Here is a 27783-nt window from a genome sequence, read left to right as displayed (position 1 = left end):
TCCCCTCCCGAGCCCTGCCTCCAGCTTTTGCCCACACAGCCTTATATGGCTGTCACTGCCTCACAGCCATGCGTTTGCTGATAAACAAGTTTTCTTATTAGAATATTTGGGGGCTTGTTTGGGCATTTATTTTGTGACTCCCACTGATGGACCTTCTCTGCCTTCTGGAACATATGGAGGGAATCTATTTCTTCTCGACGTAAGAGCCATTCAAACAATTTGACATAGCTGTTAGGTCACTGGTTTGTCTTCAGTAGTTCAGTTAATGAACCAAAGTTCCTCAGCCATTCCTCATAACCGACCTTATTCCTTCCCTCGGGATGCCCCTCTGGATTGCATGAGCACTTCCTGATATAAAACATTCCATTTTTTTGTTCCGGATATCTTAGGGCATGCTTTTTGGTTACATGGTAGATGCATTCATGTAATGTTTGTCAACTTCCTGTATGTCATTTGACAGTCTACAAAGATATTATAACATTTCAAGTGTGATCCAAGTGTTATCACTGAAATTATTCTAAGGACATTATGTATTCCAGCAACTACACAATTAACCACAAACTGAGTCAAAAATAAAACGGTGGTGCCAGAAAATAATCACTAATCATACACTTCTTAAAAGCGTGTTATCCGTGATTTTACCTCCACATGGTCATGCCTGAAGAAGGAAAGAATAGTATCTTGTGTGCACATGACTGAAGTCCTCAGACATAGTCTCTGTTAATTCATCTGACATCTAGTCACTGAGAGATTGTTGGTGTCTAATAAAAGGAGATTTGACTTTGAGACAAAGCTCGCGATGCCTTTGATGTTTGAAGAGGCAGGAAGTCAACTAAGTGCTAGCATTTCCCACATCCAATGTTCCCATCAGTGAAATAGTGAAATAGTTTCAAGTCTTCTATTTCTATATCCATCCTCCAAAAAAGCCTGGTGAACCAATGCCTGTCTCATTCATAACCTTATCCCCAAAACAGGTCCTTTCTTTGCATCCTTCCTTTTTCAGCAGCTACTTAGAACCACTGATAAAACGTGGAGGGCCAATGGTTAGTGTATCATGGGAAGAGGGAAGTAGTTGTTGCACGCCTGCATGAGTCTCCCTGACTTACTGCTGCACGGGGCCAGGCCATTTGGAAGTAGATGCTAGAGGCCAGAGTGAGACCCTGCCAGGACAAAGACACGTCAGCCGGGTGTGCTGGTTCTTCACTCACAGTCCAACCAGTCCTTTCAGAATACTGAGATTTCCGACATCATGTCTGCCGCGGGCACACAGCCCCGAGCAGAACTTGACCAAGTGTGCTGATGGGTCTGGCAGCTGCTACCCAGCAAGCAGAGAGCACAGTGGACCAAAGACCCATTAGAGAGGGACTGCTGCTGCCCACATGTGAGGTTGGGAAGAAGTCCAGTGTGCAGTTGAGAAAGATGCTGGAGTAAGACTAGACGTGGATTTAGATGGCTCTTTCACAATGCAGACAATGCAGACAGCCTGACCATCTGCTCCCACAGACAAAAAACACGCTGCTGCATGGAGAAAGACACTTCCGGGACTATGGCTGACAGGGGTCCTTTTACAACCCCATGGGTATTTTTTAAATGGTTCTGCTGAGTTCAAGAATGGACACTAACTGGTGTCTCATCTCCATCTACAAGCCATGCTTGAGGGTTTGCTTTGTAATCACAATGCTCATGTACAAAGCAGAGGACGCTGTCATTTATTTCTAACTACCCTAGATTTGCCATAACCGAGGCAGGGTCATCTCGGAAAGTCCCGGAGAAGTCCAGAGATGACCTGGTAAGGTGCAAACACCTATTTAGAGTCAGTATAATCCAGCCATTAGGAGTAGACACCAAGATTCCTTGTTAATGGAGAAGAGGACCCTTGCAGAACGCTGGCCACTTAGTTGGCATAGGCAGAAAATCAATCCTGCAAATGTAATTCATATGCTTGCTGAGAGATGCAGCTTATAGTTCGCTTTTGTGAAAAATAGACAATAAAAAGCCTCTTAGGGAATATTGTTTCATATTTTCTGCATGTTTTAGATTAAGAAGTTGTTGTTTTTTTTTCTTTTCTGATTCTTTTCCTCATATTTCATGTTCTATTTCACCCTAATTTTCTACGAGGGGCAGGTTCCTAGAAAAGTGTATCAACCTCACAGTTCCTAACCCTGTTTTGGTTCAGACACCTTTAGGGAGCTTGTGTTAACCCTCAGTCCTCTCACGTGAACAAGGCGCACACAGCGTGCAGCCACAAGGGGTCCAGACCCTGGGTGCACTGGACATCAGGCCAGAGGTGAGGAGCATTCTCTGAAGTGTCCCGCAGCGATGGCCTCAATGTCTGTGGACCTGGGACAAGAATGTGGCCACTACTTTCATAGGCAGCAGTATGTTACATGATGTCCAAGATTTGAAAAGTGAGATTTTTGGAGTTGGTTAAGGAGAAATGGGAAAAAAATATATAGCTTAACCCCAACACATAGGGACATAGATCCCTCTCTCTTATGTCTAGCGGCAGTCAGAGCCACCTCTTAGTACTAAATGACATCTTGAACGTGCTGTTTTTCACTCTGAAATCAGCTCAGTGCAGATCAGCACACCGGTGTGCCACCGTGCTGTCTATGAGGGTCCTGTCTGTCAGCTCTCAGCAAGGCCGAGCCCAGAACGTGGCTTTCAGACATAGACATCAAAGCCATGGGTATAGTGACCTCCTCTGTAGCACAGAAAATCTGGGTATTGGGGGTGGGGGGGTTTCATTTAAACATGACAAAAACTTACTTGTTACTGAGTTTTCGATCTTTTATCCAAAATTACCGTAATTTCCAAATTAAGGCAGATAGGTGGTACATAATGAAGAAAGCTGCTGTGGCAAACCCAGGCTTTAAGCTTTCTTGGTTGTTAACTTTTAAAAACTGTAATTAGTGCCTGACCTGTACTGGCGCAGTGCATAGAGCATCAACCTGGAACCCTGAGATCACCAGTTCAAAACCCTGGGCTTGCCTGGTCAAGGCACATATGGGAGTTGATGCTTCCTGCTTCTCCCCCCTTCTCCTTCTCTCTTTCTCCTTCTTCCTTTCTCTCTCTTCCTCTTCTCTCTAAAATGAATAAATAAAATCTTTAAAAACTATAATTAGTGACTCAGTTTTATCATTCCCTTTAGTCCTGAAATACGTGCCTGAAAAGTTTAGTACATTTAAAGATTTTTTTTTTTTGTATTTTTCTGAAGCTGGAAATGGGGAGAGACAGTCAGATAGCATGCGTCCGACCGGGATCCACCCAGCACGCTCACCAGGGGCGACGCTCTGCCCACCAGGGAGCGATGCTCTGCCCCTCCGGGGCGTCGCTCTGCCGCGACCAGAGCCACTCTAGCGCCTGGGGCAGAGGCCAAGAAGCCATTCCCAGCGCCCGGGCCATCCTTGCTCCAATGGAGTTTCGGCTGCGGGAGGGGAAGAGAGAGACAGAGAGGAAGGGGGAGGGGGTGGAGAAGCAAATGGGCGCTTCTCCTATGTGCCCTGGCCGGGAATCGAACCCGGGTACCCCTCATGCCAGGCCGACGCTCTACCGCTGAGCCAACCGGCCAGGGCCACGTTTAAAGATTTTAGACGGATCCTAGAAATGTCCATATTACAGGATTTGTATGGTGAAAACTGTTGTCAAATAAGTAAATCCAGATTTTCAATACTGGATTGGCTTAACTCTTTTAAATTATAATGTATTACCATAAAATAAGAGTTACAATTTGGGTCTTGATTTCAACTTTCAAAGCACTGCACATCCAATTAAAAAGAAATTAGAATCTGTGGGTAATGAATAACTGTTGTCTTGTGTTCATTGTATTTTTTTTGTTGCTTCTGTATATTTTTTTATAGTTAAGTAATTTACTTTCATTAAAACTTTCTCTATAATCCAAATATTTACCAGTGAATTGATTATCCTCTGGGTAAAATACAATTTAGACTATATTAATTGAAAATTATATTTATAGACTTGAAGGGAAAGTTTAATTTGGGGGACTGAATGTGAAACCAGTGCATATTCGTTTGTGTTGCTTCCTCAGAAAGGATGCCGTAGTTAAAGATCAAAGCAAACGCAAAACTCCAATTGCACTAAAAATTATACCTCAAAATTCTGAAAAAATAATGACATCATTTCTGCGTACTCTGCTTTTCTGAACTTTACGATGCATCATTCAGCCATCAATTATGAATGCCTTAGCAGAACCAAAAATGAGTTTTGAATAATGATTCTTCAGCTTGACTGACTTTGGGAAGAAATACACTTTGCAAACTTTTGGTTCCATAACACAACACTTTTCAGTCTATTTCTCATCAGCCTGTCTGCACAGGGTCCCACCTGGTCTAGCTGGAATCCTCTGGGAGATATTACTGACGCCTTTTCTGGAGAAACATGTAGCGTCTCTGTAGCTCGGATTGTCCCATGGAGCTCCATGAAGAGTGGTATATAGTCTATGTACGTGTTCTTTCTTTTCCATAGATAAAACCTCAGAGAAAATTCTGCTCAGGGATCTGAACAGCAAGTCATATTCTCAAAGCCCAGCAGCACCGACCAGGACAACAGCTGAGCAGAAGGAAGAAGGGGCTGAGGAAGAAGGTGTGGCCAGGTAAGGGTTCAATAACACACTCCATACATGTTAGAGATGCTGCTCAGCCTGCATGGAAAGTTCTCACACTCCCCGAATGAGCTGGGTGAAGAGAGGGTGAATTTAGTGGTCACACACCACATGGGAACTGGCCAGATCAGAAAGGTGGTGTCTGTCCTGCTCATTGTCCCTGACCAGTCACTTGTGGCCACTAACCAGGAGGAGCTGGGCAGCCATTGACTGTAGGCTGGATCTCACCAACACAGACACTGCTGCTCCACATCTGAGTATTAGTATCCCGACATATTACTAGGCATGGATTCTAACATAAAGGAATTGAAGAGAGTGTGTGGTTCTTCTCCCAAGTTCACAAAGGAGGAGCTATTCCAATTCTGTAAATATTTTATTTTCCCAAGAAATCGATTATTACTTCTTTTCATTAACTAAAGACAGTGTGGCCTGAGAACCAAGTATAATTACAGAAATGAGTCATCTCCGTGCCACCGAAGGAATACAGTTTTATAAACACTTCCCACCAGATTACTGGACAGATCACAAAAGAGATGGTGGTTCCAATGTGAATGGGTAAATTCACAATGCAGCACAACCAGGAGCCCCTTTACTGTGCCACTTCTTGGCATGTTATTATGGTCCTGCTGTTTCCATCTGAAATGCTTAAGTACAGTTAATAATAATTTCAGTAGGACTCTGATACAATGAAACTGTACCCTTCACAATGAACAGTCAGGAAGAGCTGTCATTTAAAAGAAGTTAAAAATGCCAACTCCTCCCCCAGCCCCAACCCCACCGCTCCTCAGCAGGTTCCTATCCTGCATTAAGCTGGGAGCTGCCATCAGGGTTATGTGACAACCTAGATCCCTTGTAGAGCAGTCTGAACAATAGGCACCAGAGAGAGTGCATTTTCAATGAGCGCAGGTTTGGCCGTATGTAAAAATACACACACGCTCACTCTACCCACACGCACCCACAAAAATGCTCTTTAACAAAAATTAAATTTGGCAGAGAGAAGATGCTTAAACTCTGAGACAAAAACTCAGATCTTACAGCCTGGGTAAGTAATTACTTTATTATTTGTATTACTATCGGTGTTTACAGAATGGTTTGCCATCCTTTTTGTGGGTCAGGACTGTCTTCACAGATAAGCAGCCAGGCCACCAAGGGGTCAATAGTTTGCCTACAGTAACAGGGTCACTAAGCCAAGGTCAAATTTCAAAGGACTCAAATTCCAGAGTAGGACTTATTTGCCCCTCCCACCAACACACTCACCTTTAATCAATAGCTAAATTTCTGAGCCAATCTCTCTTTCTAGCATTTATTTTAGTAAATTTAATGTTTTGTAATAACTGCTGTGTATAGGTAGATTTTTAAAGGCCTGGGGTTGAAGCCATAACTAACATTTCCAGGGCTGCAGTTCTTGGCACTCATACCCATTCCCAGTACAGGTATTGATCGACTTACGACCTATGCAATTTATGACCATTCGACTTTATGACCACAATCGCTAGCCATGACTGCTCTGCGTCTGGCAGCGCAAGCGTTACCCGGCTGGGCGTACGACAGTGCTGGCCAATAAAATGTTTCTACATGTTTATATATTTTGATATGTTTTGCAATTGGGAAAATGTTTCCTATGGTACTTTTTACCCCTGTATTTTGTATTTTTGTATGTACCTGTATTTTTTAATTTTGTATGTTTTGCAAATATTAAACCAGTTGTACTGGTATGCAGAGTTTTACTTAAACCTGACAAATGTAAAAATAAGAAACAAAATGGTGTAGAGATGATACAAATGGCATAAAATGAACAAAGAAAATTATGATATATAACAATAATGAAAGAAAATTATGATAAAATATGATTTAAAGATTTTTATATTTAATGACAAAATAACCTAGACATGTTTTCTTTGAATATATGTACCCTGATTTATTAATGTCATCCCATTACCATTAATAAAAATTTATTAAAAAAAAAAAAGATTTTTATAACATCATTTCACAGTACTGTACATATAGCCTACTCAACTTACAACCAAATCGTGTTACGACCGGTCTGTCAGAACCAACTGTGGTCCTAAGTTGAGCACTAGCTGTATAGTACTATTTCTCTTCTGAAACGAGAAAATGCAAACCTTTCAATTACCTAGAAGGTGGGTTAGTTTGCATATCTCAAACCACAAATGTGTGATGTGGCCCACAAAACCTGCCTGGTCTGAATGCCGCCTGTTTTTACTTCGTGCTTTCCCAACACAAACTCTCCCCGCCTTTCCCTCTCTCTACCCTAGTCACACTGGTCTTATTTCATATGTTGTACTTGTGAATTGATCATCCTTTGGAATAACTGATTATTTTATCTGCAATACAGGCAGCAGAGTGGTCTGAGAATGATGACAAGCTGTGTAGACCCATATTAGTATAGAGCTCTTGCTCTTATTAGATGGCTGGTCACACGTTTCCTTAGGACTGAGGAAAACCAGCTGCATTTGGACGAATGTGACAGAAAGGGTCAGCCTTTCTGTCTTCACGCCTTCAGCTGATTCGGTGAGGTCTACCTCCATCAGAGAGGGCAATGTGCTTTATTTGGCCTTCAGAGTCCAGTGTTCATCATGTCCACAATGTGACATGGGAACCCTCGTGCTCCAGTACTGTGGAGAAGGTACCAAAGCCTTCGTATTTTTATTTCATGGGTATCAATGGTACCATGTCTAGCTAGACTTCCCAGAGGGCAGATGTAATACATCAACAGAAAATGTCAATAATAAAACAACTTATTATTAAAAGTGTTAGTTCATAATGCTATCAATGAGTAAAGATCATCTTGGTATTTGCAGTTATTAAAAATCAATATCTCCAACCTTGGGGAGGCTCAGGTTTTAAAAAGCTCTTTCTCTGAGAAAAACATTAAAGATTTGATTGATGCAGGCACTATATTTAGATGCTATATGAGTGTCTGATGCTCACCTAAATTTTTTCAATTTTGAAAAAGGATGATTCATAAATAAAGTGTTAAAGTCGGTTTCTCATTCTAAATGCATTTGCCTTGTCCTCTGGTCTAAGCACTGCTGCATAGGAATTATGTGTCAAACTGATCAGTTAATATTAGGGAGAATGTATGTTGTATGTTTCGCTGTCTCTCTCTGTGTGGAGTGGAGTGTAATATTATTGATTACAGCTTTAGTTTCTGTCACACTCAGAGATGGGCAGTGGTGAGTACCAGAAAACCAGCAGGATGGATGGATAGATGGACAGATGGATGGATGGACAGATGGATGGATGGATGGATGGATGAATGGAATAGGATAGATGACAGATGATAGATAGATAGATGATAGATAGATAGATAGATAGATAGATAGAATGAGATATATTAACAGGCCTGGCTCACATGATTATGGAGGCTGAGAAGTCCCAACATCTACATTAGGGGAATTCGAGACCCAGGAGAGCCAATGATTAGCTCTAATCTGAGTCTGAGGCCTAAAAACTGGGAGAAAGGATGGTATTTTTCATCCCAGTTCAAACACTGGCAGGTTTAAGACTGAAAAAACCAACATTTCAGTTTAAGTCAGCAGTGAGGAAAAGACCAGACTTCCACTCAGTCAGGCAGAGGGACTTGCCTCTCACCTGTGAGAGGGTCAGCCTTTCTGTCTTCACGCCTTCAGCTGATTCGGTGAGGTCTACCTCCATCAGAGAGGGCAATGTGCTTTATTTGGCCTGCAGAGTCCAGTGTTCATCATGGCCACAATCACCCTCACAGACATACACAGCCATGTTTCTTACCTGGACACCCTGCACCCCAGTCTAGCTGACATATAAAATTAAGCATCACACCATCTCCATAACTCACATAAGAGAACTGAGAATTCTTCCAGCCCTGGTTTGTCCAATGCTAACATCTAGTCTCTCGCACCATTTTACACTTCCTCCCACCTCACCTGCAGTGAGCTGGGTGTTTATGTCCCCTCAGAATTTTATATCTCAAAGTTCTAACCCTCAATGTGATGTAATTAGGAGGGGGAACTTCGGGAAGTGATTATATAGTTCATGAAGGTAGATCCTCTGTGAAGCAAATTAGTGCCCTTATGAAAGGGACCCCAGAGAGCTCCCTTACCCTGTTGTCATTCTGTGAGGTTGCAGCAAGAACCTTGCAACCCAGAAGAGAGATCTCACCAGAACCCAAATATGGGGCACATTGACCTTGGACTTCCAGCCTCCAGAACAGTGAGAAATGAATTTCTGTTGTTTGTATGCCTCATCTGTAGGACTTTGTCACAGCAGCCTGGACTAACTAAGACACTATAATACCCCTGAAACTCTTGAACAGAGAACCTCTGTGCTCCTGGACACACATAACAGTGACCTCTATCCCCATCCTGCCACAGAACAGAAAGTCCATATGACTGCTCACAGAGTTGAGTGTTCTGTTGACAAAATGTTCCCCTGTGCCTTATCTCCAATACTGTTCTGTAAGGATAGAAGAGTATGGATGTATATTTAAGCCAAATTCACATAGTATCTCTCTTTAGCTCTTTATATGAACACAAAAAGTGATAAAGTTTACATGATCATTATTATAAAGATGTGAATTCATATTGTTAGAAAGATGTGATTTTCTTCACCTAACCCTCAGTAAGATTCTAAATAGAGTCTGAAACTAATTTTCTAACTACAGTAATGATCTTTATCTCAGATTCATGTCAGCCTAGGAGGAAATCTCTGAGCTATCCAGGCATTACATGCCCACATTTCTGACTAGATTCCAGTTGTCCATTTGTGGAATCCAGCTTCCTTCCTTTATTCTTTCTTTTCGTGTCCTTTCACAGTGTTTTCTAAATTGTCTGTTGAGGAAAGAGAAATCCCTTGCAAATCTTCTCCCTGCCCCCCAAAAGCAACAGATTCATTATCTTGTCAGATGAATCTCTTAGCTTCTGAAAGACATGGTTCACTTCTGGAAAGCCCCATGCATGCCGTTTGCCTCTCACCAAGAAAATGACCTGTTTCTGGCATTCCATCTTAATACATTCTTATTTTCTATTATCAAAAAAAAAAAGTATGTTTTTTTTGTTTGTTTGTTTGTTTTTGTTTTTTTTTTCTTTTCCATTTTTCTGAAGCTGGAAACAGGGAGAGACAGTCAGACAGACTCCTGCATGCGCCCGACCGGGATCCACCCGGCACGCCCACCAGGGGCGATGCTCTGCCCACCAGGGGGGCGTTGCTCTGCCCATCCTGGGCGTCGCCATCTTGCGACCAGAGCCACTCTAGCGCCTGAGGCAGAGGCCACAGAGCCATCCCCAGCGCTCGGGCCATCTTTGCTCCAATGGAGCCTTGGCTGCGGGAGGGGAAGAGAGAGACAGAGAGGAAAGCGCGGCGGAGGGGTGGAGAAGCAAATGGACGCTTCTCCTGTGTGCCCTGGCCGGGAATCGAACCCGGGTCCTCCGCACGCAAAAAAGTATGTTTTGATGGACACTAATGAATAGCAAGCAAGAGAAGATTTGCTTTGCCTGGAAACATCAAATAGCTGCATCTGGCAAAGAGGCAGAGGTGAATGGCTGAGGGGTTAAGTGGTTCCCTGATGAACAAGCAAGCAAGATGCCCGGTGCCCATGTTTGAGCCCCCATGCAAGAATAACGCTACAATGTCATGCAGGACTTTTCATCACCACTGCCACCCGCAATGCTGAGAATGGAGGTTATTACTGTGAATAGTCTTCTTGGCTCATAATAGCAATCAGTCTCTTCTTTAGGAGGTTTTTAAACAGGCAGTCATCTCAAAGTAGGGACAATGGAAGCACAATAGAATTCAGACTCTTATCAGTACTCATAAACACTGATGTGTCTTGTAGCTAGAAAAAGTATTAACCATGGCTGTGCAAAAATGCTTAAACATTAGTGTGGCTTCATAGCTGAAATAGAAAGGGAGTGTCAGCTATCAAGTCTACAAATATAAACTACAGTTTACACCCCTGTAAGTTATAAGCTTGTATAAAGAACTCAGCTGCAAATCTGCTGATTTTATGGAATACATAATATAAGCAATGCACTATTACTCTTAGCCCCAAATTAAAATTTCCCTCTATGGTAAGCAATTCTTTTCTATAACTAGGCATTGAAGACACTTTTACCAACAGATTGACAATTTATTTTTAACAGTAATTCCTAACTTTCAGTTCTAGCATTATGGCAGAATAAATGTTTATAGAATATGTATTGGGAGAATGTGATTTAAAATACTAGGTAAAATATATAACACCTACATTTGAATGCATGTCTGAGCTGGTGAAAAATGAATCCTATTGTTAGAAAGTTTCAGGAACTGGTGTTGGTTCTGAGAATTTATTCCAAACTTTTACAGCCTAGATATGATTTAAAATGCATCACCAGGAAGATAAACCTGGGGTTAAGTTGGACACAAAGATGGGTTAGAGACTCTTCCATGAAACTGGGATTCCAAAGGATAGCCCACTGGGAGATGAACTGCCCCCCAGAGGAAAACATTGGGGTTAATACTTGTCTTTGTCTGGCTCTAAGAGGAAAATAAAGAAAGAAATTAGAAATGGAGGCGAGCAAAGAAGAACAGAGAGGAGAAGGGAGAAGTGTGGGGGAGGGGAGGAGAGGGAAGAGGAAAAGAGAGAAATAAAGGGAAAGGAAGGAAAGGAATTCTTACTCATAAGTCAATATTCAGATATATCTGTAATCAGAATTACTATGAGATCTATATCCTGAAAAAGAAAATTGAGCCTGAAAGAAATATTTTAAATGATTATGTTGTAGAGCTCAGACACCTTCCAAAACCAACACAATTGGAGGAAAGCAAACTTTAAAACAAGGTCTCAAAGTTTATCTCTATAGATAAACTTTTAATAAGCATGAATCCACAATCAAAAATTGTTAAACACAGAGGAAAGAAATCACTGTGAACAAGACAACAAAAATAACAAACTACAGATTCAGACGTTAATATCTAACAATAATGAAATTATCAAAAAGAGAATATAAAATATGGTAAGTATATTTAAAGAAACAAAGTGGAAGTCTGAAAATAAGACAAAGGAACAAGAAATTGTCAAGATTAACTAGACATTTTACAAATAAACTAAGCAGAGTGCCTACAAATGGAAAATATAATCTCTAAAATTGGAAAGCTAGGCAGCAGATTAGACAGAGTTGAAGGACAGTAAAGTAGAGAATAGATCAGTTAAATACCCAGAATTCGCCTGAACAGGCAGTGGCACAGTGGATAGAGCATCAGACTGGGATGCAGAGGACCCAGGTTCGAGACCCCGAGGCCGCCAGCTTGAGCAGGGGCTCATCTGGTTTGAGCAAAAGCTCACCAGCTTGGACCCAAGGTCGCTGCATCGGACTGGCTTGCAGAGGACCCAGGTTCGAGACCCCGAGGCTGCCAGCTTGAGCAGGGGCTCATCTGGTTTGAGCAAAAGCTCACCAGCTTGGACCCAAGGTCACCAGCTCAAGCAAGGGGTTACTCAGTCTGCTGAAGGTCCACGGTCAAGGCATATATGAGAAAGCAATCAATGAACTAAGGCAGGGGTCCCCAAACTTTTTACACAGGGGGCCAGTTCACTGTCCCTCAGACCATTGGAGGGCTGGACTATAAAAAAACTATGAACAAATCCCTATGCACACTGCACATATTTTATTTTAAAGTAAAAAAACAAAACGGGAACAAATACAATATTTAAAATAAAGAACAAGTAAATTTAAATCAACAAACTGACCAGTATTTCAATGGGAACTATGCTCCTCTCACTGGCCACCAATGAAAGAGGTGCCCCTTCCGGAAGTGCGGTGGGGGCTGGATAAATGGCCTCAGGGGGCCGCATGCGGCCCGTGGGCCGTAGTTTGGGGACCCCTGAACTAAGGTGTCGCAATGCGCAGTGAAAAGCTAATGATTGATGCTTCTCATCTCTTCGTTCTTGTCTGTCTGTCCCTGTCTAGCCCTCTCTCTGACTCTCTCTGTCTCTGTAAAAAATAAAAAATAAAAAAATCCCCAGAATCCCACCCTAGGGCAAAAGGGTGGAAAACATGAGATATGGTAGGTTACAAAGCATGGAGGAAAAACGTGAGAAGGTACAAATGCATCTAATCAGAATTCCAGAGGAGATAGAATGGTGGAGATAGTACAATTGGATGAAAGACAACCATTCTCTGATTCAGTAACCAAATGAATGCAAACCAGCATAAATAAATTGAGCCTAAATACATTCTAATGAAGCTGTAAAGTTCAAAAGGCAAAAATGAGATTTCTGAATTAGCCGAAGTAAATATACAGAGTACCTAAAACAGGAGATGTAAACTGATGTTTGACTTTTCAACAGTAACAGTGGAAACCAGCAGACAATGGAATATTGTTACCAGGATTCTAAAATAACAGTCAACCTCGAATTCTAAACCTGGCAAAATTATTATTCAAAAATGAAGGTAAAATACAGACATTTCAGTCAAGCAATAATGAAATGAGGTTAGAAAAATTTTAATGTCTATGTCAGGGAAAGAAAAGTGGTCTGAGAAAATGTGGTACATATATACAATGGAATACTAGTCAGCCATAAGAATTGATGATATATCTTCATTTACAGCGACATGGATGGAACTTGAGAATATTATGCAAAGCAAACTAAGTAAATCAGAAAAACTTAAGAACTATATGATTTCACACATATATGTGGAGTATAAAACTGAGACTCATGGACATAGGCAAAAGTGAAGTGGTCACCAGAGGGAGGGGAGTAGAGGGGAGGGAAGAAAAGAGGGCCAAGTATGTGGTGACGAACAATGATTTGACTTTGGGTGATTGGCACACATCACAATCAACAATTCAAATGCTATAGAGATGTTTACCTGAAACCTATATGTTCCTGTGGACCAATGTCATCCCATTAAATTTAATTTCTAAATTTAAAGAAGGTATATTTAAATAGAGGTGTTTAGATAACTGGATATCATATCGAAAAAGCTAAAATTGAATCTGTCCCTCTGCTGCCACAAGGATAAAGTCCCAGTAATCATATTTTTAAAAATTATTTATTGATTTTTAAACAGACAGAGAAAAGGAGAGAAAGAAGCATTTATTTGTTATTTCACTTAGTCGTGCATTCATTGGTTGCTTCTTGTATGTGTCCTGACTATTTAAATGTAAAATAGTGAAACCATACATTTACTAAGGAAAAAGTGTGAATTCCTCTGTAACCTGGAAATATACAATAAGTGTTAACATTCAAAATTCAGTAACAATACAAAAAGAGCCTAATAAAGTTTACCACGTTAAAAAAAGAAGAAAACTTTACAAAAAGTTTATAGGCAAAAGAAAATCAGAAAAACAGGAAAATTCTTATTGTGACTTTCTTTGGGAGACTTGATCATTTTATTCTGGAATTGATAACAGGCATTTAAATTTTGTTTTACTTTAAAAGGCTTTTTAAATTGTTTGTGACTCAGTCAACATTCTATCTCTGTAATATGTTACTGCCTCTATTTTCTTTCCCTTTTCAAAATGTAATACTAGAAGCACAGTGCACTTAAATAGTACAAAGTCAACCAAAATGTTTTGTAATCCCAGGAGTAAAGCAATGATCCTGATACTCAATATGGTGTAACATGAAGGGCCACCTTTATCTCAAAGTGATTATTTTGATTATATGTATAAGAATATGTTCTATATAATGCAATATTCATATATTATGTGCATATATATTATTCACATATGTGTATAATTGGTGTTAGATTACCTGCTAGAGCCTCCTCCTGTACCTTCTAGTCTTCCTCGTCAAGAATCAGAGGCAGTGAGCCAGGAGGATACGGGGGATAGGGAGGGCAGCAGGTAGGTGGTGAGCTGTGAGTCAGCAGATGCTTGTACCTGTGGCCTGGCAAGAGGAGCCAGCCCACAGGCACAGTGTGTGATCCTCTCACAGTAGCCTCACTATTTATCATGGAGAGGTGAAAAAGCGTTGCCTGTTGCCATAGAAAACCAGACCAGACCGCATTCATGTCTCCTTTCTTCCTTTTGGCTTAGAGAGGAGATTAAACAACTTTGTATTGTTTTCATGGCGCCTAAATCATGATGTTCAGGCCTGGGACTTTTTGAATACCTAGCAAAGTGGTGGCACCACAGGTTGACTGGTGGAGTGGCTGGAAGGAATTGGAAATTGGACTCAGGTTTCCCTGCAGCAGGAAGGTGATACCCATGGATAAAGCACGAGGACAAGCAAGCCAGGAGAGAAGTAGACCCAGATGAACTTGAGTACACCTGGAAGTTCCTCCTCCCCACAGAGTCATCCATTCTGGGAGCTGGCATGTGGAATTTGTTCCAGCAATGCCAATGCCACGTAATTTTTCCAGAAAACCTCCACATGTAGAAGTCCATATTTTGAGTGCTACCAGAATATATTGGAATTCTTTTTTCTTCTTTTTTAAAAATTTTTTATTAATTTTAATTTACTGTGTTAACATAAATTCAAGTATCTCACTCAATATAACTCCTTCACACCCACCCCTTTGTCTCCCAATACCCTTCCTTTGTCCCCTACCTATAACTAACTCCCCCCTTCCCTTTCAGATTTGCTGTGCTGTCATCTGTATCTCTGTGTTATGCATATATAACTAATCCCTTTACCTTCTCTGATCGCATCCCCTCATCCTCCTTCCCTGTGACAGCTGTCCCTCTGCTCCCTGTGACCCCGCCTCTGTTCTATTCTGATCCTCAGTTCACTTTGTTCATTAGATTCCACATATAAGTGAGATTATATGACATTTGTCTTTCTCTGCCTGGCTTACTTCACTTAGCATAATAATCTCCAGGTCCATCTTCGCCATTGCAAAAGGTAAAATTACATTCTTTTTCACAGCCGCATAGTATTCCATTGTATATATGTACCACTGGTTTTTAATCCACTTGTCCACTGATAGACACTTGGGCTGTTTCCAGATCTTGGATATTGTAAACAATGCTACACTAAACATGGGGTGCATATTTTCTTTTGAATCAGTGATTTGATATTCTTAGGATATATTCCTAAAAATGGGATAGCTGGGTGGACTGGCAATTCCATTTTTATTTTTTTGAGGAAACTCCATACTGTTTTCCACAGTGGCTACACCAGTCTGCATTCCCACCAGCAGTGCAGAAGGGTTCCCTTTTCTCCACACCCTCATCAGCACTTATTGTGTGTTGATTTGTTAATGAGCGCCACTCTGACAGGTGTGAGGTGTTATCTCATTATGGTTTTAATTTCCATTTCTCTGATGATTAATGACATTGAACAGTTTTTTCATATGCCTATTTGCCATCTTTATGTCCTTTCTGAAGAACTATCTATTCAGTTCTTTTGCCCACATTATAATTAGATTGTCTACTTTCCTGGTGTTGAGTTTTAGTTCTTTATAAATTTTAGTTCTTAACCCCTTATTAGACATATTGGCAAATATGTTCTTCCATTGTGTGGGTTGCTTTTTTATTTTGTTCATATTATCTTTAACTGTGCAAAAGTTTTTTAGTTTGATATAGCCCCATATGTTAATTTTGTACTTTATTTCACTTGCCCATGGAGATAAATTGGCAAAAATATTGCTACAAGAGATATTGGAAAGTTTACTGCCTATGTTTTCTTCCAACATATTTATGGTTTTGTGACTTACATTTAAGTCCTTTAACCACTTTGAGTTTATTTTTGTGAATGGTGTAATTTGATGGTCTAGTTTCATTTTTTTTGCATATACCTGTCCAATATTTCCAACACTGTTTATTAAAAAGTCTGTCTTTATTATATGCTTTTACCTCCTTTGCCAAATATCAGTTCACCATAATAGCATGGGTTTATTTCTGGGTTCTCTATTCTGTTCCATTAATCTGTATGCCTGTTCTTATGCCAGTCCCAAGCTGTTTTTTATTACTATGACCTTGTAGCATAACTTGATATCAGGAACTGTGATAACTCCAAATTTGTTCTTCATTTTCAAGACTGCTGAGGCTATTCATGTTCTTTTATGGTTCCATAAAATTTTTGGAATATTTGTTCTATATCTTTGAAATATGCCTTTGGTATTTGAATAGGAATTGCATTGAATTTATAGATTCCTTTGGGTAATATAGACATTTTGATGATGTTTATTTTTTTCTATCCATGAACATGGTATATGCTTCCACTTGTTAGTATCTTCCTTGATTTCTTTTTTCAATGTCTTATAATTTTCTGAGTAGAAGTCCTTTACCTACTCGGTTAAAAATATTCCTAGGTACTTTCTTTTGCTGTGTTGCAACAGTGAAGGGAATTGTTTCCTTACTTTCTCTTTCAGACAGTTTATTGTTAATGTATAAAAATTCCACTGATTTCTGAATATTAATTTTATATCATACCAACTTGCCAAATTTATTTATCATATCTAGCAGTTTTTTACTAAGACTTAGGATTTTTTATGTGCAGTATCATGTCATCAGCAAATAATGATAGTTTTATTTCTTCTTTTCCAATTTGATGCCTTTTATTTCTTCTTGTTCTGTGATCGCTGTGGCTAGGACTTCTGAGCTATGTTGAATAATAGTAGTGAAAGGGACACCCCTGCCTTGTTCCTGATTTCAAGGGGATTGCTTTTAATTTCTGCCTATTGAATATGATGTTGGCTGTCAGTTTGTCATAGATGGACTTTATTATGTAGATGTATGTTCCTTGTATTCCCCTGTTGCTGATTATTTGGATCATAAATGGGTACTGGATTTTATAAAATGCTTTTTCTGCATCTATTGATATAATCATGTGATTTTTATCCTTCCATTTGTTTATGTGATCAATCACATCAATTGATTTGCAAATACTGTACCAGCCTTGCCTCCCTGGAATAAATCACACTTGATCATGATGTACGACTTTTTTTTTAATTTTTTTAATTAATTTTAATGCAGTGATATTGATAAATCAGGGTACATATATTCAGAGAAAACATCTCCAGATTATCTTGGCATTTGATTATGTTGCATACCCCTCACCCAAAGTCAAATTGTCTTCCGTCACCTTCTATCTATTTTCTTTGTGCCCCTCCCCTCCCCCCACCCCCTCTCTCTTCTTCCATAACCCCTCCCCACTGCCACACACCCCCCACTACCATCACATTCTTGTCCATGTCTCTGAGTCTCATTTTTATGTCCCATCTATGTATGGATTTATATAGTTATTAGTTTTCTCTGATTTATTTATTTCACTCCATATAATGTTATGAAGGTCCATCCATGTTATTGTAAATGATGCAATGCCATCATTTCTTATGGCTGAGTAGTATTCCATAGTATATATGTACCAAAGCTTTTTAATTCACTCTTCCTCTGACGGACACTTGGGCTGTTTCCAGATCTTTGCTCTTGTGAACAATGCTGCCATAAACATGGGGGTGCATTTCTCTTTTTTGGAACAATTCTATGGTGTTCTTAGGGCATATCCTAAAAGTGGGATAGCTGGGTCAAAAGACAGTTTGATTTTTAATTTTTTGAGGACTATCCATACTGTTTTCCACAGTGGCTACACCAGTCTGTATTCCCACCAGCAGTGCAGGAAGGTTCCCTTTTCTCCACATCCTCGCCAGCACTTGTTCTGTGTTGTTTTGTTGATGAGCACCATTCTGACTGGTGTGAGGTGATATCTCATTGTGGTTTTAATTTGCATTTCTCTAATGATTAGTGATGTTGAGCATTTTTTTCATCTGCCTATTGGCCATCTGTATGACCTCTTTGGAGAAGTGTCTATTCATTTCTTTTTCCCATTTTTTGATTAGATTGTTTGTCTTCCTGGTGTTGAGCTTTACAAGTTCATTATAAATTTTGGTTATTAACCCCTTATCAGACATATTGTCAAATATGTTCTCCCATTGTGTAGTTTGTCTTTTAATTCTGTTCTTATTGTCTTTAGATGTGTCTTTTAATTTGATATAGTCCCATTTGTTTATCCTGTCTTTTATTTCAAATGCCCGTGGAGATAAATCAGCAAATATATTGCTGCGAGAGATGTCGGAGAGCTTACTGCCTATGTTTTCTTCTAAGATGCTTCTGGTTTCACAGCTTACATTTAAGTCTTTTATCCATTTTGAGTTTATTTCTGTGAATAGTGTAAGCTGGTGGTCTAGTTCCATTTATCTGCAGGTAGCTGTCCAATTTTCCCAACACCATTTATTAAAGAAGCTGTCTTTACTCCATTGTATGCTCTTACCTCCTTTATCAAATATCAATTGTCCATAAAGGTGCAGATTTATTTCTGGGTTCTCAGTTCTGTTCCATTGATCTGTATGCCTGTTCTTATGCCAGTACTAAGCTGTTTTGAGTACAATGGCCTTGTAGTATAACTTGATATCAGGAAGTGTGATACCTCCCATTTTATTCTTTTTTTTTTTAAGATTGCTGAGGCTATTCATATTCTTTTTTGGTTCCATATAAATTTTTTATTTATGTGATCTATATTGTTCAAGTATGTCATTGGTATTTTAATTGGTATTGCATTGAATTTATAAATTGCTTTGGGTAATATAGACATTTTAATGATGTTTTTTCTTCCTAACCATGAGCACAGTATATGCTTCCACTTGTTTGTATCTTTCTTGATTTCTTTTATCAATGTTTTATAATTTTCCAAGTACAATTCTTTAGTCTCCTTGGTTAAATTTACTCCTAGGTACTTTATTTTTTGGTTGTAATAGTGAAGGGGATTGTTTCCTTAATTTCTCTTTCTGACTGTTCATTGTTGGCGTATAAAAATGCCTCTTATTTCTGAGTATTAATTTTATATTCTGTCACTTTGCTGAATTCATTTATCAAGTCCAGTAGTTTTTTGACTGAGACTTTAGGGTTTTCTATATACAATATTATATCATCTGCAAATAATGATAGTTTTACTTCTTCTTTTCCAACTTGAATGCTTTTTTTTTTTTTCTTGTCTGATTGCTGTGGCTAGGACTTCTAGGACTATGTTGAATAAGAGTGGTGAAAGGGGGCACCCCTGCCTTGTTCCTGATCTTAAGAGGATTGCTTTTCATTTTTGCTTATTGAGTATGATGTTGGCTGCGGGTTTCTCATAGATGGCTTTTATCATGTTGAGGTATGTTCCCTGTATTCCCACTTTGCTGAGAGTATTGATCATGAATGAGTGCTGGATTTTATCAAATGCTTTTTCTGCACCTGTTGTTATTATCATGTGGGTTTTCTCCTTCCTTTTGTTTATGTGATGAATAACATTGATTGATTTGCAAATATTTTAACAGTCTTGCCTCCCCAGAATAAATCCCACTTGATCATGGTGTATGATTTTTTTCATATATTGCTAGATCCGGTTTTGTAATATTTTGTTGAGGATTTTAGTATCTATATTCATCAGGGATATTGGCCTATAATTTTCTTTCTTTGTGTTGTCTTTGCCTGGTTTTGGAATCAGAATTATGCTCACCTCATGAAAGGAGCTTGGAAGTCTTCCTTCCTCTTGAATTTTTTGAAATAGCTTGAGAAAAATAGGAGTTAGTTCTTCTTTGAATATTTGGTAGAATTCAGATGTGAAGCCATCAGGCCCCGGACTTTTCTTTGTTGGGAGTTTTTTGATAACTGTTTCGATCTCATTTGGTGTAATTGGTCTGTTTAGGTTTTCTGATTCTTCCAGATTAATTTTTGGAAGATTGTATGTTTCAAAGAATTTGTCCATTTCATCTAGGTTGTCTAGTTTTTTGGCATACAGTTCTTCATAGTATTTATTTTCCTACAATATTTTGTATTTCTGTTGTGTCAGTTGTTATTTCTCCACTCTCATTTCTAATTTTATTTATTTGAGTCCTCTCTCTTTTTTTCTTGGTGAGTCTAGTTAAAGGTTCATCGATCTTGTTTACCTTTCCAAAGAACCAGATCCTAGTTTCATTGATCTTCTATATTGTTTCTTTAGCCTCTATGTCATTTATTTCTGCTCTGATCTTTATTATTTCCTTCCTTCTACTACATTTCGGCTTTACTTGCTGTTCTTTTTCTAGTTCTTTGAGATGCAGGGTTAAGTTGTTTAATGGAGCTCTTTATAGCTTGTTAAAATGTGCCTTTGGTGCTATAAATTTCCCTCTCAGTACTGTTTTCGCTGTGTTCCATAACTTTTGAGTTTTTGTATGCTCATTATCATTCATTTCTAGGAATTTTTTTATTTCTTCTTTGATCTCATTCTTTTATTTTTCTTTTTTTTTTCCTTTTTTTTTTTTTTTTTTTTTTTAATTTTTCCGAAGTTGGAAACAGGGAGGCAGTCAGACAGACTTTTGCATGCGCCCGACCGGGATCCACCCGGCATGCCCACCAGGGGGCAATGCTCTTCCTATCTGGGGCATCACTCTGTTGCAACCAGAGCCATTCTAGCACCTAAGGCAGAGGCCACAGAGCCATCCTCAGCACCCAGGCCAACTTTACTCCAATGGAGCCTTGGCTGTGAAAGGGGAAGAGAGAGACAAAGAGGAAGGAGAGGGAGAGGGGTGGAGAAGCAGATGGGCAATTCTCCTGTGTGCCCTGGCCAGAAATAGAACCCGGGACTCCTGCACGCCAGGCCGATGCTCTAGCACTGAGCCAACCAGCCAAGGCCTTCGATCTCATTCTTAATCCATTCATTATTTAACAAACTGCTATTTAGTTTCCATGTGTTTGAGAAATTTTGGATTTTTCTGTTGTGGTTGATTTTTAGTTTCATGCCATTGTGATCAGAGAAAGTACTTGATATGATTTCAATCTTCTTAAGTTTGTTGAGACCACTTTTGTGCCCTAACATGTGGTCTATCCTAGAGAATGTACCATGAGCACTTGAAAAGAATGTATATTCTACTGCTTTAGGGTGAAAGGTTATGAAGATATCTATTAAATTGAGTTGATCTAGTGTGTCCTTTAAGTCTTCTGTTTCTTTGTTAATTTTCTTTCTTGAGGATCTATCTAGTGAGGTTAGTGGGGTATTGAAATCCCTTACTATGATAGTGTTGCTGTTGATCCTGCCCTTTATATCCATCAAAGACTGCTTTATATATTTAGGTACTCCTATATTAGGTGCATAAATATTTATAATAGTTATATCTTCCTGTTGGATTGCTCCATTTATCATTGTCTGATATAAATATTGCTACCCTAGCTTTTTTTTTTTTCATTTCCATTTGCATGAAATATTTTTTTTCCATCCTTTTACCTTCAGTCTATGTGCATCTTTTATTTTAAGGTGTGTCTCTTGTAGATAGCATATGTACGGGTCCTGTTTTCTTATCCATGCAGCTACCCTATGTATTTTGATTGGATCATTTAATCCATTTATATTTAAGGTTATTTTTGATATGTAGTTGTTTATTGCCATTTTATTCTTTAAAGTTGTATTCCTCTTTTGCTATATTCTTTTCCCACTTTGATCTGTTTACAACAGGCCCCTTAACATTTCTTGTAGCACTGGTTTGGTTGTAATAAATTCCTTGAGGTTTTTTTGTCTGGGAGGCTTTTTATTTCTCCTTTAATTTTAAATGATAGCTTTGCTGGATAAAGTAGTCTTGGTTGTAGGTTCCTGTTCTGCATTACTTTAAATATTTCTTGCCATTCCTTCTGGCCTCAAGTATTTCTGTTGAGAAGTCTGATGTAATCCTTATGGGGGCTCCTTTCTTCTCTAGCAGCTTTTAATATTTTCTCTTTATCACTTAGATTTAGTATTTTAATTATGATGTGTCTTGGTGTAGGTATCTTTGGGTTTCTCTTTAGTGGAGTTCTCTGTGCTTCTTGAACTTGTGAGAGTTTCTCCTGATTAATTTAGGGAAGTTTTCAGCTATGACATGATTGAACAAAGTCTCTTTCCCTTGTTCTTTCTCTTCTTCTTCAGGAACCTTTATGATGCAGATGTTATTTCTCTTCATGTTGTCACAGAGCTCTCTAAGAGTTTCCTCAGACTTTTTGAGTCTCTTTTCTTTTTTCTTCTCTGCTTTCATGCCTTCATTCAACTTATCCTCCAACTCACTGATTCGATCCTCAGCTCCATCCAGCCAGTTTTTAATTTCTTCCATTGTAATCTTCATTTCTGATATTGTATTTGTCATCTCCTACTGATTTTTTTAATATTTCAATATCCTTTTTTATACTTGCTATTTCTTTATTTAGGTGTTTGTAATGACCATCCATTGTTGTTCTAAGATCCCTAAGCATCCTTACAATCATTATTTTGAACTCTGCATCCAGAAGTTTGGTTATTTCCATATCACTCAGTTCATTTCCTGGAGGTTTCTCTTGTGGTTTCATTTTGATTGAACTTCTCTGTCTTCTCATTATATCTGTCTGTTTGGGTGTTTTGTTTATAGAGCTGGTTGAGTCTAGGCTTGGTTTTGTCTGCCTCCAGTTTTCAACTGTGTTACTTCTAGGTCTTCTTGAGTTGGCGTCAGCTATTATTTGTAATCCACTTTCGGATTTTGGCCGCTTTGAAGTCTTGATTTGTTTGTTTTCTTAACAGGTGATAGTCTTGTTTACTGATCTTAGCAGGGGGCTTATTTGAAACTGTATCCAGGAATGGGGTGGGTGTAACCTGAGACTCTGAAGGCTTCTTCTGCTAGTTACTCTCTCTGGGGGCAGGGTGTTTTCTCAGCTTCAGCAGGGGGAGGTGTATCTCAGATCTCCATGGAGACCTGAATTACTGCCCCTCCTCCTCACTTCTTGTTTTCATCTCTCTTGTTGCACTGATTGGAGCTGGAGAGATGTCTGAAGATCTGTGACCCAGAAGCATTTTAGTCTTTTGTTTTGTGGAAGGGTCAACCTCTCCCCCAGCTATGCCTGCCTCTAGCACTGGATGAGTCCGCTTCTCAGATTGTCCCCTGCATTCCTCTGCCCCTCACCGTTTGTCTCTCTCTCTCTCCCCCCCTTTCTTTTTGGAAGACAAGCCAGCCCTTTCAAAACACCTCATTCCCTGGTCACCAGGCAAGTGGCTGTGAGCAGTATTTTCTGCTCTTTTTCTTGGAACCTCACCCCCCCCCCATTCTTGTAAGCAGGGGGGATTCAGGCACTCTCTACCAGGTTTGTTGTGGCTTCTTCTTTGTTCCTTGGTTTTTGAGAACTGTTCTTGTAGTCCAGAGTTGGTTTTTTATGCTGATTGTTCCTAAATTAGTTTGTAATCCAGTTCAGTGGTGTGAGATGGGAGTCTGCATCTGCTTACTCCGCTGCCATCTTCAGGTCCTCGATGTATGACTTTTTTAATGTATTGCTGGATCCACTTTGCTAATATCTTGTGAAAATTTTAGCATCTGTGTTTATCATGAATATTGATCTATAGTTTTCTTTCTTTGTAGTGTCTTTACCTGGTTTTGGAATGAGGATAATGCTTACCTCATAAAAGGAGCTTGGAAGCCTTCCTTCTTCTTGAATTTTTTGAAATAGTTTAAGAAGGATAGGTGTTAGTTCTCTTTAATATTTGGTAAAATTTGCCTGTGAAGCCATCTGTTCCAGGATTTTTGTTTGCTGGGAGTGTTTTGATAACTGTTTCAATTTCATTTGTTGTGATAGATCTGTTTAGGTTTTCTGATTCCTCCAGATTGAGTTTTGGAAGACTGTATGAATCTAAGAATGTATCCATTTCACCTAGGTTGTCCAACTTTTTGGCACATAGATCTTCATAGCATTTTCTTACAATATTTTGCATTTCTGCTGTGTCAGTTGTTACTTCTCCATTTTTATTTCTAACTGTATTTATTTAATTCTTCTCTTTTTTTTTCTTGGTGAGTCTGGTTAAAGGTTCATCAATCTTTTTTACCTTTTCAAAGAACCAACTCTTGGTTTCATTGATCTTTTGTATTTTTTTTTAGCCTCTATATTATTTATTTCCACTCTTTTATTTATTTATTTTCTTCTAATTCCTTTGGGGTTTATTTGTTGTTCTTTTTCTAATTTTTTTAGATGCAGGGTTAAATTGTTTATTTGAGCTCTTTCTTGCTTCTTAAGGTATTCCTGTAATGCTATGAACTTCCCTCTCAGGACTGCTTTTGCTGTGTGCCATAAATTTTGAGTTGTAAGTTCATTTTCATTTGTTTAAAGAAATTTTGTTATTTCTTCCTTGATCTCATTGTTAACCCATTTGTTATTTAATAACATGCTATTTATTCTCCAAATGTTTGAATATTTTTCAGTTTTTCTATTGCGGTTGATTTTTAGTTTTATGCCATTGTGATCAGAGAAGAAGCTTGATGTGATTTCAATTCTCTTAAATTTATTGAGACTTGTTTTGTGTCCTAACATGTGGTTTATTCTAGAGAATGTACCATGAGCACTTGAAAAGAATGTATATTCTACTGCTTTGGGGTAAAATGTTCTGAAGATATCTATTAACTCTAGATGATCTAGTGTGTCATTTAAGGCTGCTGTTGCTTTGTTTATTTTCTGTCTAGAGTATCTGTACTGATGTTAGTGGGGTATTAAAATCTCCTACTATTATATTATTGCTATCAATCTCACCATTTATGTTCATCAAGATCTGCTTCATATATTTAGATGCTCCTATATTAGGTGCATAAATATTTACAATGGTTATATTCTCCTATTGAATTGCTTCCTTTATCATTATGTAGTGACCTTCTTTATCCCTTACTATAGCCTTTGTTTTAAAGTCTCTACCCTGGTTTTTTTGTTTTTTTTTTTTAATTTCCATTAGCAAGAAATGTTATTTCCATCCCTTCACTTTCAGTCTATGTGTATCTTTTTTTCTGCAGTGGGTCTCTTGTAGACAACATATGTACAGATCCTGTTTTCTTATCCATGCAGCTACCCTACATCTTTTGATTGGAGCATTTAATCCATTTATATTTAAGGTTATTATTGATATGTATTTATTTATTGCCATTTTAGTCTTTAAATCAACAGTCCTTTTTTTCTCAATTTTTCTTTTTCTTTGCTCTTTTTAAAGCAGGCCCCTTAACATTTCTTGCAGTACTGGTTTGGTTGTAATAAATTCCTTGAGTTGTTTTTTTGGGGGGGGGGTGTTATTTTTGTTTTTTGTTGTTTTAGGGGTTTTTTTATCTGGGAAGCTTTATATTTCTCCTTCAGTTTTAAATGATAGCCTTGCTGGATAAAGAAGTCTTGTTTGTATGTTCTTGTTTTACATCACTTTGAATATTTCTAACAAATCCCTTCTGGCCTCAAGGGTTTCATTGAGAAGTCAAATATTATCCTGACAGGGGCTCCTCTATAGGTAATTAACTGCTTTTCTCTTGTGGCTTTTAGTATTCTTTCTTTGTCTCTTAACTTTGGCACTTTAACTGTGATGTGTCTTGTTGTAGACCTCCTTGGGTTCCTCTTTAATGGAACTCTTTGTGCTTCTTGAACTTGTGTGACTTTTTTCTTCACCAATTTAGGGAAGTTTTCAGCTATGATTTTTTCAAACGGGTTCTCTATCCCTTGTTCATTCTCTTCTCCTTCAGGAACCCCTGTAATGTAGATGTTGTTTCTTTTCATGTTATCACAGATGTCTCTTCAAATTTCCTTAGTCCTTTTGAGCCTTTTTTCTTTTTGCTGTTCTGCTTCTGTGCTTTTGTTTTTCTTATCCTCTAAATTGCTTATTCAATTCTCTGCTTCATCCAGCCTGCTGTTGATTCCTTCTGGTGCAGTCTTCATTTCTGATATTGCATTTGTCATTTCTGACTGGTTCTTTCTTATGATTTCAATGTCCTTTTTGATATTTGCTATCTCTTTATTTAGGTTCTCATTGTGTTTATCCATTGTTGCTCTCAAATCCTTGAGCATCCTAAAAACTATTATTTTAAACTCTTCATCTGGTAGTTTGGTTACTTCCATCTTGTTCAGTTCTTTTTCTGGAGATTTCTCTTGTTGATTCATTTAGGTCACATTTCTCTGTCTGCTCATTTGTCTTTGTATTAGGTAGTACTGTCTGACTTTTCAATTTTTGTGGTTTCTTTATGAAGAAGATGAACTCATTGGTGCTGGCCACCTGTTTTCCTTTTTCTAGGAATGCTTCTTGAGGGTATTATTTTCCCTCTTGTTGTATGTGAGTATTAAATGCAGTTGATCCTTTCATGGGTACAGTTATCTTCTCAGGCTAACTGGTTCTAAGGGTCAACCTTTATCATGTGTATTACACACTGTGCAATGTCTGTACTGTTGGATGTACTTATTCTTCACAGTATCTTTTGCCTGCTAGATTCCACCTTTGGGCATTCTGCTTGTGGAGGTAGCTGAGTCTAGGGTTTTGTGCTGTCTGTCACCTACTACCACTTTCTTTTGCTCTAGATCTTCTTGGGTTGGCGGCAGCTGTTGTTTGTAACCTGCTGTGGTCTACCTGTCTGCAACTACTAGTCTTTTCACTGTTTTAGTCTGTGTTTTTTGTGCCTAGGTTGTGTGGGAGGGGCCGTGCTTTGTATAAGGATCAACTTCATCCTGCTTAAAGATGACAGCAGCTCCGTAAAAGTCCCAAGATCCATAAGATTTGTTTCCACTTTTCAGTTGCTCCTCCTCCTCTTGTAGCTGTCTGCTCTTCCCACAGAGTCTTCTGTAGTAAGACTGTAGTATGGGCTCAGACTGGTCTCACCCAACCAACCCCTCTACAGGTTGCAAGCTTGGTGGTTTAAGGCAGTGAGGTTGCAAATACATTAGTGGGACCCCCTACTTCAGAGATCTCTTGGTCAGGAGTTCAGTATGGGGAATATGGCAGCAGGTTCACACTGAGTATGGCCAACAGTTCCCTCTGCAGAAGTTCTTTCAGCTGGTGAGACCCTGGTCTCAGGGAGGAAGACTGAAAGAATCCTCCCCTGGGGCTGACTCTGTCCCCCACCAAAGGTGGCTAAGCCCCTCAACCAGACCCAACAATAGAGTCACAGGGACCTAAATATTAAATATCCATGCTCCAAGCCTCTCTTTCTTTTCCTTTTGGAGTCTAACCCAACAGGACAGGATATCCAGCACCTAGGCCAGTTGACTATGAAGCTCCACTTTATCCAATGCACATGAGCCACTGTGCCAGTGTTGATTACAGAGAGCGAAATTCACCTCAACCGGGCCAGGTGTGAGGAGCCCTTCCTTAGGATACCACTCTAGCAAGGGTTGTTAGGTCCTGGACTGATGCTCTCCATACTTGTCCACTGGATGTGCTGGTCCTGGGCCTCCCTGGCAGTAACCCAGCATAGACCAGTGGGGGACACTGCCTGTGACGGCCCCTCCAC

At 39.2% G+C, this 27783-nt stretch overlaps 1 protein-coding gene across 1 annotated transcript in view; it reads left to right on the top strand.

Moving 5' to 3' along the window:
- CNGB3 (cyclic nucleotide gated channel subunit beta 3) overlaps nt 1-27783 on the top strand; it is a 133580-nt gene that overhangs the window by 9031 nt on the left and 96766 nt on the right. The window contains exon 3 of the mRNA XM_066264697.1: nt 4486-4612. Within this exon, the coding sequence (XP_066120794.1) occupies nt 4486-4612 (127 nt within the window). The remainder of the gene's footprint in view (nt 1-4485; nt 4613-27783) is intronic.

The sequence above is a fragment of the Saccopteryx bilineata genome, chromosome 3 (assembly GCF_036850765.1).
Source record: "Saccopteryx bilineata isolate mSacBil1 chromosome 3, mSacBil1_pri_phased_curated, whole genome shotgun sequence".
Taxonomy (NCBI): Eukaryota; Metazoa; Chordata; class Mammalia; order Chiroptera; family Emballonuridae; genus Saccopteryx; species Saccopteryx bilineata.
Note: the sequence above shows the minus strand (reverse complement) of the source record. Positions and strands in the feature narration are given on the sequence as shown.